Raw genomic sequence first — 14,605 nt, 5'->3', positions numbered from 1 at the left:
AGCTCAAACAAAAACAGGAAATCTGCAACAATACAGACCAGTCATATTTTACAAGGCAAATGTTGACCATCTGGCTTCTCCTGTGTTCTCTACCATACTTAGGTTTCTGGCAACACTCTGAAAGCTGCGGCCCTGCTGCTCACACTATACAAACAGCAGTTCTACAGTGCACTGAAACTTCAGCATACTATCTGACCACCAGACATGACACACAGAGTTTGGAGGGCCCGATGCAATCATCATGGCAGAAGGCACCACAGCCTTGGCACATGATCATGGCTTTGAGGCGGCACGAGCACTTGAGTGCCACTTCCTCTGCCGTACTGTCAGTAAAGGCCTGAATGCTGAGGGTAGTCTGGCTGGGACCCAAGCGGGGGTGCAGCTGCAGCACACTGTCTGCCATGCTCCGGGAGAAACTGCTGTTGTCCATCACTGAAACATTGGCTGTGTAGCTTACCCCTCCAACTCCTCCACCCTGCTTGGGGAGCTTCCCATAAAGATGGAAGGGAAGGGAGGGAGCGGAGGGTGAGGGAGAACAGGAAGAAGAGGGAGAGCCAGAGGAGTAGGGAGCTTTGCTGTGATCTTTCTTTGCCATCCTGGCCAAAGTAAACTCCATGTTGATGAGTCCTTCTATTGCCCCGCTGCTTAGATAGCCATCGACAGAGTTCCCAGGTTCCTTTTTGGTAACACTTAAGGGTACACTGAGTGAGGATTTGGCAATAGCTTGACAAGAGGGTCGTGCACCAACTTCGTTCTTTACAGTAGGTGCAGGAGACGGGGGTTGTTGCAGAGAGTGAGGAAGCTGAGATTGTGGGGGACGCCAGTTAATCTTAATACAAGGTATCACCTCTGTTGGGCAGGGGTCTGCGTGAGGAGGAGAGGGTCCATTGCACATGGTCCGATGGGCTGACTGAGGCCTGTCTGGAGTGGCTCCCTGGGAAGGCTGCTGACCATGAGACTCTTTGATAACTGCAGACTCCACAGCAGACCCAGGCATGAGGTCTTGCTTACCTCTGGAGGACAATAAACCGCTGGAGGAGGGTGGCAGAGGGGTGATGACTGGAACAGCTCCAGGGGCCTGGGAGGACTGATACTGCGGTACAGCTGGGGCTTCCATCAGACAGGAAACTGGGCGGGATGTTGGGGACTTATGGATCTGGACTGGAGTAGTCAGCTCTGGGCTTGAAGATTTGGCTGAAACCTCAGGCCTGTTACGAGTCCCTGGGGTTCTTGCTGCTGGTGGCCTGGGCAGGGTTCCTGGTAATCTGCTAATCTCCAGTCTGTTGGCAGAGTGTAAGGGTAGAACTTTTTCCAGAGGCAGGCTGCCCTGAAGTAACTGAGTGACCAAAGGGTTGTTGGCCTCCACACTGGACACAAGTCTGACTGAACTGGCCAGTCTTTTGGAGGCAGATGCAGCATTTGAGTGAGTGGCAGGAGACTTTAAAGCTCCACGACACTCCTCTTCAGAGCTCAGTCTGGAGTCTCTACAGTCATCTCCAGACTCAGTTTTAACAACAGTTGTGTCCCTTAGCCCTTGTGGCAGGGGTGCAGACAGAGCATTAGAGTCTTGTGAATGGATACGGCTGTGTTGTGGCTGAGTCATGCTGCTGGGGAAGCAAGGCTGAATGACGGTCTGGCCGTGGCGGCTAGTCATGTGGGTCTGGATGACCGGTTGTTGTTTCTGAGGAGGGCTACAAATCACCAGCTGGCCATTTCTCTGAGTGTTCAATTGAGGACACCATTCGTGGCCAGGCTGCTGCTCTTCCTCCTGGCTTTCATTCTCACAGTCTGAAGCGGTTTCTGTTGAGTCGCTATATGTGCCAGCCTCATCTTTCTCAGCACTAGAGGAATCCACATGTTGGGGTGAAGATCCATCTGATCGCTGTCTCTCAGTGGCTGTACGGGAGAATGCCTCCTGGGGGTCAACATGGTGAGAACCATGCTGGATAACACTACCCAATCCAGCCTCCTTCCCTTGCTCCTGGTCCTTGGCATGACAAGAACTGGCCAGCGTCTGAATAACATCCACACCCTGAGCCCCAAACCTCGGAAGGGAATCTGGGATAGAGGTTTGTGCTAATGAAGGTTTTTCACAACCAACAGTTGCGCTCTCTGTAGGGGCACTGCCACCAGTTTCAACTACCTGGCTTTCTCTGGCAGACTGCATGGCTGGTGACTCAGACACATCAGGCTCTGAAGAAAGTGAGGCAGCCCCATCTGTGAGTCCGTTGGAGGAGCTCTGGATACTAGCTGTGGTTGCTTCAATTAACTGTCCATCTGCCCCCCCAACTGGTTCCGCTTGCTGAGGACTTGGCGTCTGTGGGGGCTCCAAGGACATGGAGGTTGAGGTAGTGGACAATGAAGGGGAAGGCTCAGATGTAGGCTCTACATTAAGAAGCTGTAGTTGTGTTCCAGACGAATTAGTGCCTGAAGACGATCCCTGCTCTTCCATCCCACTACTTCCCCTTGTTTCATTTCCATTTTCACTTTCTTCTTCTCCACCTCCTCCTCCTCCTCCGGGCTCGATAGGTCCTGGATGCTCTCGCGATCGTCTTCCATTGCTGCTATCCGGTAGCCCAGCACCAGGCCGCAGCCTGACCCTGGCCGGGCTTGTCCCGTCGGCAGAGGCTGCAACAGCAGCAGCGGCCTCGCGCTGGGCACGGGCTTGTTGTGCACGGGCTTTGATGTCCGCCAAGGTGCGCGCACCCCCTGTCCCCGACCGGCGCGAGCCTTCGCCGGGCGGCACGATCCGGGGACAGATCTGGTAGGTGGGGTGCCCTTTGACCCAGGGAGGTTTGATTCTGGACAGTTGAATCTGAGAAACAAACACAGGGACAGCAAGTCAAAATTTATCTGATAACAAGCAGCTATCCATTCATCTATACAGACTACTTGTCTTTGTGCACCAAGAACTGTGTGTGACAGAAAGTAATCCTGGACCTTTCTGGATTATTTCACTAACACTTACCCGGATAGGTGGCACCTTGGGTTCTTCTGTTGTCGGCTGCGGCTTTTCTGAACACACACTGTCAATTGTGGTACGAAAGGACTGACGGTCGTCAAGCCGTGGCCTCTTTTCGGGGAAGCTAGAAAAGGCTTCAGTCTCATCTGGCCTTCTCTTCTGTTCTTTCAGCTGGGTGCTGGGCAGAGGGGTGGCAGCTGGACTAACAGATGGGCTGCTCTCACGGCTGCTGGTGGCAGTTCCTCCTGTGATGGAGGTGATCACAGAAGCGGTATCGTCCAGGGGATCTGCAGCAACTGCAGCACTTGAGGAGGCTGAGGAGGATGAAGAAGAGTCCAGGACTCCAACAAATGTCCCCTGTCTATCAGAAGGTGAAGATGGTGAAGAAACAGGTGAAGAGGCAGATGAAGAGGAGGAGGACGAGGACGAGGATGGAGAAGTGGTGGAAGCCAACACAGGTGCACTCTCTTCGGGGAGCAAGCGAGCAGCGACTTCATGCTCTTCATTAGCGCTGGTTGAAGCTGGGCTGGGGCTGGGAGTTGGAACAGGTGTGGGGGGTGGCAATGTGACTGGCTCTGGAATGGGAGAAGGCTTTGGCTCTGTAAAACCACTCTCATCTGGGAGCTCCACCCCACAGTCGGTCTGCAGCACTACCTCTCCCTGAACCACTGTGTTTTCGGACATGGGAGAGCCAACAGAAACTGCTGAAATATCCACAGCTGCATTGGCCTCAGCTGCTTCTGCAGACTGCAGGGATGGAGTGGTCTTGCAGATGGTTCTGCGAGCCCTCCGGCGCAGGTCAGCTCGCGTACGTCTCCTCATCCTACCATCTCGCCTCCGCCGACCTACGCTGCGTCTTTTGGGGGCACCGGTTGCCACCACAGTCACATCACTGTCTAGCACACTAGCTGCAACTTCGCTGGCTTCACTCATGGTAAGCTTTAGTGACTCTTCTTGTGTTAGGCCAGACCTACAAGTACACAGCAACACAATTTAGCACACAGTGAATACCAGACTGAACATAACATGTAAGCTATTGTAGGCTGATGTCTCAATTACATGTAACAGTATGGGCAGAAATATAAACATTTTCAGTTAAAAGGATACTACATGTCTAGCAATAATACTGAAATGTGAACAATACATTAAATTTAGATGAAATGATTTGGCTCTTACTTTTGCCCATGATACTCTTCAAAAAACTTCTCCTTCCACACCTCTACCTTCTTCTCTTTCTCCATTTCCTGTCGGAAACGCACTTGCATCTCATGGGTGAACTCACCTAAACAGATCAAACACATGTCAAGGATTTAGCATTTTTAGTCAAAAAGGTGTTAGTAGTCATAGGAATGCTTCAGAAAATCTCAACTTTTTTTTTTTTTTTTAACCATAAACCTCAATAGACCTATTCACTAAAGTCATGCTTGAGGGAATTTTTATGCACATAAAATGGCCTCAATTAGTGAAAAGTGATTTGCAGATTTTCACGGGCATTTAAATACCGTATAAACTGCTAGGTAGTTTAATTTTCTATCTCTAATTTTGTATATTCACACGGTGGGGAAAATAATGATCTGATCCCCCGCTGAATTTGTAAGTTTGCTCATGTCTGTAGAAATGAACAGTCTCTAATTTTTATGGTAGTTTCATTTAAATGGAGAGAGACAGAATGTGAACCAAACACCAACTGATTTGCATGCCTTCAGTGAAATAAGAAAGTGTGTGAATGTTAGATCCAAAATGCTCAGGCACAGAAAAAGTATTTTATGAACAGGTGAATGAGGTATGTTGTATAAAGCGTATAAATTCATTGAAGATCTTTTATCCTGTTTTCACAGTCACTAAGAAGTCTCTATTTCTTTCATACTAAATTGAAGAAGAAACTACGTGTGAGTGAGGATTCCTTTTAGACAGGAAGTTGTGGAATTGCAATAGGTGGAAACACGGCCACTGGAGCAAACAGCAGATGGCCAACAACTTGCCTAACAATCTTGTTTTACTGGCTCTGGGGCATTGGGCCACTGATTATGTCAAACCCTATTGAAGAACAGTGATGAAGTCAGTAAAGCATGGCAATCTGTCTATGAATGACCAGAAACTTACCATCACCCAGCCTCTCTTTCCAGCTCTGGGAGGCGTGAGTAAAAAATTCATTGTTAAGAGCTGAACTGCTCAGTCTGGCCATGCCATCAGGTCCAATCTACAACCAGAGACAAAATGACGTGAGACAACAAGTCAAGTGATGAGTACACAGTTGAGTGTTTGGTGCCCTAAGTACAACACTAAAAACGTTTAAGTACACATATAAAATAACTGTATAAGGAATTTAAAATTTCATTATTCCAAGAATACAAAAAGTCTGTAGCAGAGCAGGCACACCGCTGCGCACTACTGAAATTACTGCTGTACATCAAAAATCTACAAGCTCAAAATTCTCTTTTTTTCTTCCTCCCTGCAGTAAGTGTTAAAAATATCAGTTTAATTCGTTTCTCATTTGCCCTGTGCTAGATATTGGCACATATAATATTACAGTAAACATAAACTGGAATAAAGAATAGAAAGACTGCTTACTTGTCGGTCCACCTCAGGCAGCAGCTGCAGCAGCTGCTGTTGTGAGTGTACCGGGAAAGCTAAGAATGTCCGCGTATTGATGAGAGCTCTGATGTTGGTGTTGACCAGGATGGAGCCTGGCGTTTCAAAGTCTACATCCACCCCTCCCCGACTCCGCTTCATGGGACCTATTCATGACAAACCCCCCAGAAAACTTTTAACTCAAGATGATGTAGACAGATGCTGTAGTTCAGCTGCAAAGCAACAAAGTCATGCACTGCTCATAAACACCTTTCTTAGCACAAGCTTCCAGGTACCAGCCCTGGTGTGTAACAACAAATCAACAAGTTTAAAAATATGACTCTTCATGCATACATTTATGACCGGTACACTGGTACAATCCAGCATATGATGGCTGGTGAATCAAACCTTGAATTTTTTTCAGTATATTTTACATGATTCTGTTGGCAATGAGTATGAATTTCAATAACACTGATATCTCTTGGATCAGGATGGCCAACAGTCTGTATTCCAACTTTTGCAATGGGTGTTTTTCTTGATTCTGTGTGAGAATTCAAGAGAGGCTCTTACCTGAGGGGACATGCTCTCCATTCACCTTAAGAGGGGTGAGGACGACGCGAGGCATCATAACAGCTTTCTTCCTCTGCCTTCCTGACTGTAGAAAACAAACGGCAGACATATGCAGAAGTGCTGTTACTAGTGGAATAATGTAACTGTTCGCTTGTACCTGACTACTTAGTAAGTCACATTTGATTTAGTTTGGCTTATTAAAGCCCACTTTGTGAGCGCACCTTCTCATCTAATGTTTTTTCTTTATGTTCATGACTATTTACTAAGGTTGGGCGATTACACTAATATATCGACCATTGACAATAGGCTGAGCCTTTCACCGATCGTTTTTACAAGAGCGGTTTATTTATTTGCCCATGAGTAAGTTGGCTAATAATGTTGGTGGAAGCCAAGAGAAGCAGTTAACGGAAAAAATAAATAATAATACTCAAACTCATAACAGAAAGAAAGAAAGGCAGTAGCCTATGGTAAGAAAAAAAAATATTTTATTTAAATAAAAAATAAAAATAAAAAAAATAAAACACCCCACACAATGATGGGGAGGGAACCATGTTTACATGCCGTTCCAGTATTTATCTGTCTTACACACTCGACCAAACAACAGATAAAAAATTAATTGCTCTGTCCATCAAAAAGTCACCTGCGTGAATATGTTGCCTATCCTCGGTTAATGGACTGACGATTGTCGGTTGGAAAAATTTCACATATCGCACTGCATATTCTCACTGAAGGCATCAAGATTATGAATGAACACATATGGAATTATGTAGTAAACAAAAAAAGACGTTCCAGTCTGCTACTGGAGCTCTGTTTGGCATTTATCTGGGCTCTAATCTGAGCTGTTGTTAACTTGTGATTTCTGAGGCTGGTGACTCTGATGAATTTTAATCCTCAGCAGCAGAGGTGACTCTGGGTCTTTCTTTCATGGGACAGTCCTCATGTGAGCCAGTTTCATCATAACGCTTGATGGTTTTTTCAACTGCGGATTCAAGGTCTTAGAAATTCAACAAACAATGAACCCTGACAAGGCACACCTGTGAAGTGAAACCATTTCAGGTGACGACATCATGAAGCTCACTGAGAGAAGGCCGAGGGTTTGCAGCACTGTCAACAAAGCAAAGGGCGGCTACTTTGAGGAACCTTTGCTACATAACTCCATATATCTTGCTTCATGTATTTGATGTCTCCAGTATGTGTTTTCAATGTAGCAAGGAGAAGTAAAGTAAAAATAAAGAAAAACCATTAAATGAGAATGTGTGTCCAAACTTTTGACTGGTATGTTTCCTTGTCTAAATGGAGAATTCTTGAAATGTTTCATTTTATAGTTGAACGTTGATGTAGGACTGTTCTAAAAGCTGAGTGAAAAGCCTTCAAGAGATTCAGTCGCAACAGTGAGGCGGACTATAGCTCTGGCACATTACATCAGTTCTATCGGCTCCCTGCTAAACGCAGAATTAAATAAACTCTGATGATATAAATATAATCTGTCATCTCAAAAAACTAAATGGTCAAGTTTGATCATAGCCCTCATAGTACCGCATCACCCCAAAAGAGCATTTCGTTCTCAGACTGCTGAGAAAACTGGTGTTGTGAACTATAGAAATAAAACTAAAATTAAAATAAAACTAACCTCAATTACGTAACACAGTAAGAACTATGCTCAACAGCAGGGCTGCCACAATTAGTCGACTAGTCGCGATTACGTCGAGTATTAAAATCGTTAACGACTACCGTAATTGTCGGGCTATAAGCCGCTACTTTTTGCACAAGCTTTGAACCCTGCGGCTTTTAGTCAGGTGCGGCTTTTCTATGGATTGTCCATGATTTTTGTCATATCGTAAGACGATTTGTTTTGTGTGTTCCGCTGTTGTACGGCACTACGTTGCCTGGCGGAAGGATCGGGGTTCAAGAGTGGTATGTTAGTCACATGTGCCTACGTGAAGGAGATTAGGAATCTGGAGAACTGGTGCCAGAGGAACAACCTCCTTCTAAACGTCAGTAAGACAAAGGAGCTGATAGTGGACTTCAGCACTAAGCAGGAGAGGAACTACCAGACCCCCGTCATCAACGAGTGCCCAGTGGAGAGAGTGGACAGCTTCAAATACCTCGGAGTTCACATCACGCAGGACCTGTCATGGTCCTGTCACATCAACACCGTGGTGAAAAAGGCCCGACAGCGTCTCTACCACCTCAGACGCTTGAGAGACTTCCAACTGCCCTCCAAGGTGCTCAGGAACTTTTACTCGTGCACCATAGAGAGCATCCTGGCGGGAAACATCTTAACCTGGTTCGGGAACAGCACCATGCAGGACAGACGAGCTCTACAGAGGGTTGTGCGGTCAGCTGAGCGCACCATCCGCTCCGAGCTCCCTGACCTGCACTCAATCTACAGCAGGCGGTGCTGGACCAAGGCCAGGAAGATCGTGAAGGACCTCAGCCATCCCAACAACAGACTGTTCTCTCTGTTGAGGTCAGGAAAGCGATTCCGCTCCCTGAAGACCAACACAGAGAGACTGAGGAGGAGCTTCTTCCCGCAGGCGATACGGTCTCTCAATCACACCACCACACAGTACTGACCCACACATATGGTTCTTACACACACACTGGACTTTCTGGACTTTGTTTTTGCACAACACTGGTCACTATATTCTTCATTTCCAGTTAATACTTGTACAGCTGCTGTTATTGTGTATATATTTATTTAGATTTAGATTTCTTCATACATTCTTATATAGTTCTATATTGTGTATTGTGTATTTTGTTGTACAGTTATTTTATTTTCAACTTTAATTTATATATTTATCTTATTCTTCCCAGTTAAATTTACCCTTCATTCTAATTTGTGTTGTACAGTTATTTCATTTTTAACCTTAATTTATATTTTATTCCTTCCTAGTTAAATTTACCCTTTTTAATTTTTCATATTTATTTCCTATCTTATTCATAGCCTTTCCTTTTTTGTTTTCTTTAGGTCACGAGCAGTTGTCCAAGCATTTCACTACATATCGTACTGTGTATGACTGTGTACGTGACAAATAAAATTTGAATTTGAATTTGATGTCCGTCCGCCAGGCAACGTAGTGCTGTACGAAGTAGCGCGAAAAACAAACTTCAAAGTAGCGGTACGCGTTCAGCGGGAGGCGTGGATGATGAGCGGCGATAAACTTGCGAAAAGCAAGTTATGCCCAACTCCACCGGTGGATTCTGACAGCGTGGAAAAGTGTGAAAACATCCACGATCACCAACGGATTTTGAAGGGCTGGACTGCTGCATGATGGTGAGGATGACACCGCCACGGAACCTTCTGAGGGTTTTCGACTCTGACACTGACAATGAGGATTTCTTTGGTTTTGAAAGTGACAACGAAGGAGAGAAGCGGAGAGTGGATGACGAAGCCATCCTGAGCCTGTTTGTATCCGACACTGGAGAAGAGGACTTTGGTGGTTTTAGTGCGCAGGAAGAAGAGAAAGATGGTGGTGAATGACTGACTTTTCTTCTTGTTAAAGCTGTGTCACTGCACCTGAGCCTAAAAGGTAGTCCGAATCAATTTTTCTGGTGTGCTGTAGGCTACTGTTATGTACTACATGTGCAAATATGTACCCATAACTTGTTTTTCAAAATATTAATAAAAGTGATGTCTCCAAACAGCCATCTCTTTCCTGACAATTCCCTTTGTGCATATTCTCTTGCATATGATAAGTCAACATTGAAACACCTGCGGCTTTTAGTCAGGTGCGGCTAATGTATGTACACATCAGGATTTTCCCCTGATTTTAGCTTGTGCGGCTAATATTTAGGTGCGCTTTGTAGTCCGGGAAATACGGTAATTTCATAATCGACGCGTCGTTTGAGGCTTTGTAAGATCCCGAAAGACGCATGAATAAGTAGTAGGATTTAAGAGTGTAATAACGGACTGAAACAGAAGATGGCAGCACTGCATGTCCAGGGATACCAGCTGCCGTTAAACCCCGAATAAGAAGAAAATTCAGCGGCAGCATCCTTCAGAGGCCGCATTTGTAGGCCAATTACATTACAGGGATGCAGCGAAGCATGTCAAAATTCGAAGACAGAAATATCTGCTCGGTTTATCAAGACATCACATATTTGTAAAAGTGCTCCGATGTTTTCAGAGACGTCTGTTATCCACCAGCTCGATAGCTAGAGGGTTCAAGGCTCACTAGAGCTGGCGAGAACAGCGAACTCCTGGCACATCATTTTCAAACCCCCCGCAGTCTTTCGCTACTCAGGTTAAACATGATATATAAGAACTGATTAAACAGAAGTGTGAGATGGTCGAGAGTTTACTCCAGTGTCCTGTTATATTTTACATAGAAAGAACAGACGGCCGAGTTTATTAAACTCCACCGAGACCATCTGCAAATTTCATTAAAACTTTAATAAACTATCATCTTGTCTTTATTTTTAGTTAGCACATAGCTTACAGCTTGAAGTGTTTAATGTAATGATAGTCATATAAGAGCAGACGCATGCTGGTGCAATAAGCTGTGTGTTTAACGTCCAATGGATGCATGATCTGATTAGTTGACTAATCACAAAAATAATCGGTGACTAGTCTACTATCAAAATAATCGTTTGTGGCAGCCCTACTCAACAGTTTTAAATGTTTTTAATTTTTTGCAAAATAAGCCAAACGGTAAAAGGAGCATTTCCTATATAGTGCTTTTCTATTCTAGCTGAGCACTCTTCACACAACATGCTTCACACCAACTTTTTCTAGCCAACATTTACACTCTTGATAGTACCTTGGGGTTAGTACCTTGCTCAAGGCTTTGGATTTGGTATGCAGACTGGAATCACACCACCAGGCTTTTGTTTAGTAGATAAACTGGTCTACCTTCTTAGCTAAATTATATACATTACTTTTAATTCTGCTATATAAAAAATGATTCTGAAATGACTGAATGAAGTGTTGTATATCTATGTTACACACAATTAGGCAGCAGCACAGTATAAGTACCGTACAGCATGACATTGCAGACTGCTTAAAAAGTGTGACTAGTAAACACATCACATTTCTTTTTAGACATGGAGCCACAAATAGTGTCATGCAGGGCCCTACCTGTCTTGAGCGGCTCAGTCTGGTCTGCGCGTGCTGGGTCTGCTGTGTGTCAGTGCGACCCTGCTGTCCTGCTGACCTGCTGAGGCGAGTCTGAGGCTGGCTGCTGGGAGCCTGTAGCTCCACGGAGCAGGAGGCGCTGGATGAACTCTCATCAACCGAAGCTTCAAGCCAAAGAAAAATAATCACTATTCCACATGTTTGCAAACAGCAGATACACTTAACATTTACAAGGTGGGAGTGCAGCCGCAAGTAGCAAAGAACTTACATTTTTTACGTCTTAACTAAGACGATGAAATGGCTTCTACCCAAACTCAAGCTTATTTGTGGCTTCTACCCAATATTGACAAATTTGACCTTAATCTCTATTAATGACACCATTATTGTTTTCAGTCTAGTAAAATGGTTACTTTAAAATAAATAAAGTACATAAAAGCGTCTTTGTACAGTTCTGTCAACAGATCTTGTGGTTTTGACTCTTATGCACATTTATAAATGAATCAAGTCAACCCACATGCAGTTCTCTGGGAAGTGTTATTGCACTGAGCCTCAAAGGGGATTCTCATTTCATTTACATTTCTCAGCTTTGATTACAAAATATCAGAAACAATGTTTCAAATAGTTTGAATGCCCCAGGAAAACAAACAGAGGACAGGCACTGCATCACAGAGTAATACTGACCAGGAGATAAGACAGAAAAAAGAAAAAAAAGAAAAGAACTGTAACTACACATTTAATCCCTGACAGATCTTAATATAACTTAATATAACAGTGCATGTCAGTGTTTTTACATGATAAATGTGCAAAATTATTTAAGTTCTGGTAGCCCACTGCCCAGACTCCCCCATATTTATAAAACAAAGTTTTTATTGATTGATGGAAAACATTGGGCTTGTGTTTACTGCTGGCTGCTGCATAACAGGGGCCAAGGAATCAAGTCATCTTCATGATTTACATGGTCTGGTCTGGAGTGACAGACACTTTTTATCTGTAAGGCCACATCAGACTCGGACATCCTAATTAATTCAATGTAACGAACACATCTGAGAATATAAATGTGCTAAATTGGTACGTCTTACTGATATGCAGTTCAGTATACAGGACACTATCCTGCCATCATTTACTGTTTACCTTTTGTTTTAGCTCTCTGACTAGCAAAGCACCACTGCTGAGGTGGAGCTGCAAACAACTAGACTAACAGAATGACTGCATAGCATCATTAAGGAAAAGACAAAGGGATGTCAGGGCTCTAGAGTGCGACCAATTTGGTCGCAAATGCGACCAAATTTTTCAGTGGTGCGACTGCAAAAAAAAAAAAAAAAAAAAAAATTGGTTGCACCTGTGCGACCAACTTTTTTTTTTTTTTTTTTTTTTGGCTACCTGAACAGGTAGCCAAAAATAAATAAATAAATAAATAAATAAATCTGCAACCTTCCCTGTGGTCAACAACAGACACACATTATGCCCCTATCGTGGACTAAACCAATCAGAGATGGTCAGGGCGGGACCTCTCTGATTGGCCGTGGTCCAGTTGAAAGTGCAGGTGGAAGTGGGAGGTGAGTAGCTTGAATAAAGCGATATCAATTCATTAAATCCTGAATCGACTTTTAAATATAACTGTGTTTTGCCAGAAACGCCAGATTCTCAGATTAAAGCTCACAAAACCATTTCAACAACAACCAAACAGCAAATGAGAGCAGGTACACGGATTCCACACAAAGACGTAAACACAGAGCGGATCGACGCATCAGAATCAGCTTTGTCTTTCTCGGCTTTCTCACCCGACGGCCCGTAGACGGACACGCTGTCGGAGCTTAGCGATGCTGATGCGTCCGGTCCGCGCTGTGTTTACGTCTTTTTGCGCTGATTCTGAGCTGCAGGTTTTGTCTCTCCAACCAAAATTCACCGAGCCAGCAGCAAAAGAAGCAGCAAACTGCGCTTCACATTTGATCAATGTCGTCATGAATTTTGCTGTTTTGCTTCCACGACTATTAAAATGCACTATTAAAATGCTTCATGCACAGCTAGCTCTCTCTCTATCTCTCTCTGTACTTCAAGAACAGTTTCCCGTCTCCAATCTCTGTTTTCTGTATTATTCATTTGCTTATTACCCACCAGTCTACCATTGTTTACAGCGCTGTGGCTGCTGTCTTTTTCTTTTCTTCACTTAAATGACCTCGGACAAGAAAGTCCATTTTTTCTGTTATTCAATACTGAAGAAATTTAAACTTTATATGCAGAACATTGTAGAATATTTTTAAGGTTATCTGCTATAAAAAGCCAGACCAGGAAAATCTCCTTCATGTTTTTCTGTTTTATTCTCAGTTACTTTCACACAAAGGCATCTGCTGTGATGTTCACAATTCTGATGAAGTCAGTACTGATAAATGATCAGAATTATAATATTTCTGACTGTCTGAGGCTAAGTTGAATCGAATCGAATGGATTATAGAAATCAGTGATGATACCCAGCCCTAGTGAGCAGCCTAGGCACGACAGAAGTGGATGTAGCTGTAATAGGAAAAGAACTATTGCTAACTTTTCTGTTAAGTTAAGGCCTGATCCTTCTGAAATTCATAGCCAGTGCTCTGACACGGTGTCATCAATCTTTGAAAGCTGAAAAAGCACAGTGTATCCAGAAAAACACATTCTATTGTATAAATTATAAAATTTGTGTGCGCCTAACTTTTGTGCCGAACGCCTAACTTTTTAAAGTTAGGCGTACCGGTACGCCCATGGCAAAAAGTTAGTCTAGAGCCCTGGATGTGGTATGCACACTAAGAGGTGACCAGCACATGGCTTAATGATGTTACCATCATTGTCCACACTGGCAGCAGCAGTAGTCTCAGTGGAGTCGCAGCTCTCCTGTTCAGTGGCCTCAGTGGGACCAACTGGGGCCACGGCTGAGCCTGCTGCCGGGGTGCTGCTGCTGGAAGCTGGGGGTGTCGTACCCCCAGCCAGCTCTGATGGTGTCTCTGACTCCGAGGTTGCCTTTGTCCACTGGGGAGCGTTTTTCTACAGAGCAAAAGAGTGCAGAGTAGGCGATGCCCTTCTTAATAACAGTATTCTCCGCAGGCATAATGTACGCTGTCAAATCCAACAGTGCAAAGAAGAATTTTAAACAATCAAAACATCAGGTGTTTAGGAAAAAAGTGGAGCACTTCAGGAGCTACTAGTACAAATATTTAGTAATAAGTCAGTGAGCAAGTACTTTTGTAGCAAAGATTCACCACTGTGAATATAACGAACACAAGCTGAGAGTTGCATCAGAATTTGGGAGAATATTATTTTGGGAATTGTTGATTCAGTACCTTGAGAGTAAAAAGACTCATTCGTCCAGGTAGCTTGAAGAAGATGCTGTTCTTGACTCGATCCCCTCTCACTTGGGAATGCAGCATGGTGACCAGGCAGGCCAAAGGAGCTGT

At 44.3% G+C, this 14,605-nt stretch overlaps 1 protein-coding gene across 1 annotated transcript; it reads right to left on the bottom strand.

Moving 5' to 3' along the window:
* Positions 1-14,605, bottom strand: asxl1 (ASXL transcriptional regulator 1). Its single transcript, XM_085344689.1, has 9 exons — positions 14,492-14,605; positions 13,994-14,195; positions 11,184-11,344; positions 6,104-6,188; positions 5,534-5,700; positions 5,066-5,162; positions 4,139-4,244; positions 2,969-3,932; positions 1-2,815 (listed from the first exon to the last, which is right to left on the bottom strand). Exons 1-9 carry the CDS (start codon positions 14,576-14,578, stop codon positions 188-190), a joined length of 4,497 nt encoding a protein of 1,498 aa, XP_085200815.1. The 5' UTR covers positions 14,579-14,605; the 3' UTR covers positions 1-187.

Source organism: Diplotaxodon limnothrissa, linkage group LG20 (assembly GCF_057381915.1).
Source record: "Diplotaxodon limnothrissa isolate DT_005_m linkage group LG20, D_limnothrissa_male_GT1.1, whole genome shotgun sequence".
NCBI classification, from domain to species: Eukaryota; Metazoa; Chordata; class Actinopteri; order Cichliformes; family Cichlidae; genus Diplotaxodon; species Diplotaxodon limnothrissa.
The sequence above is the reverse complement of the archived record's forward strand: the minus strand, read 5'-3'. Positions and strand labels throughout refer to the sequence as shown.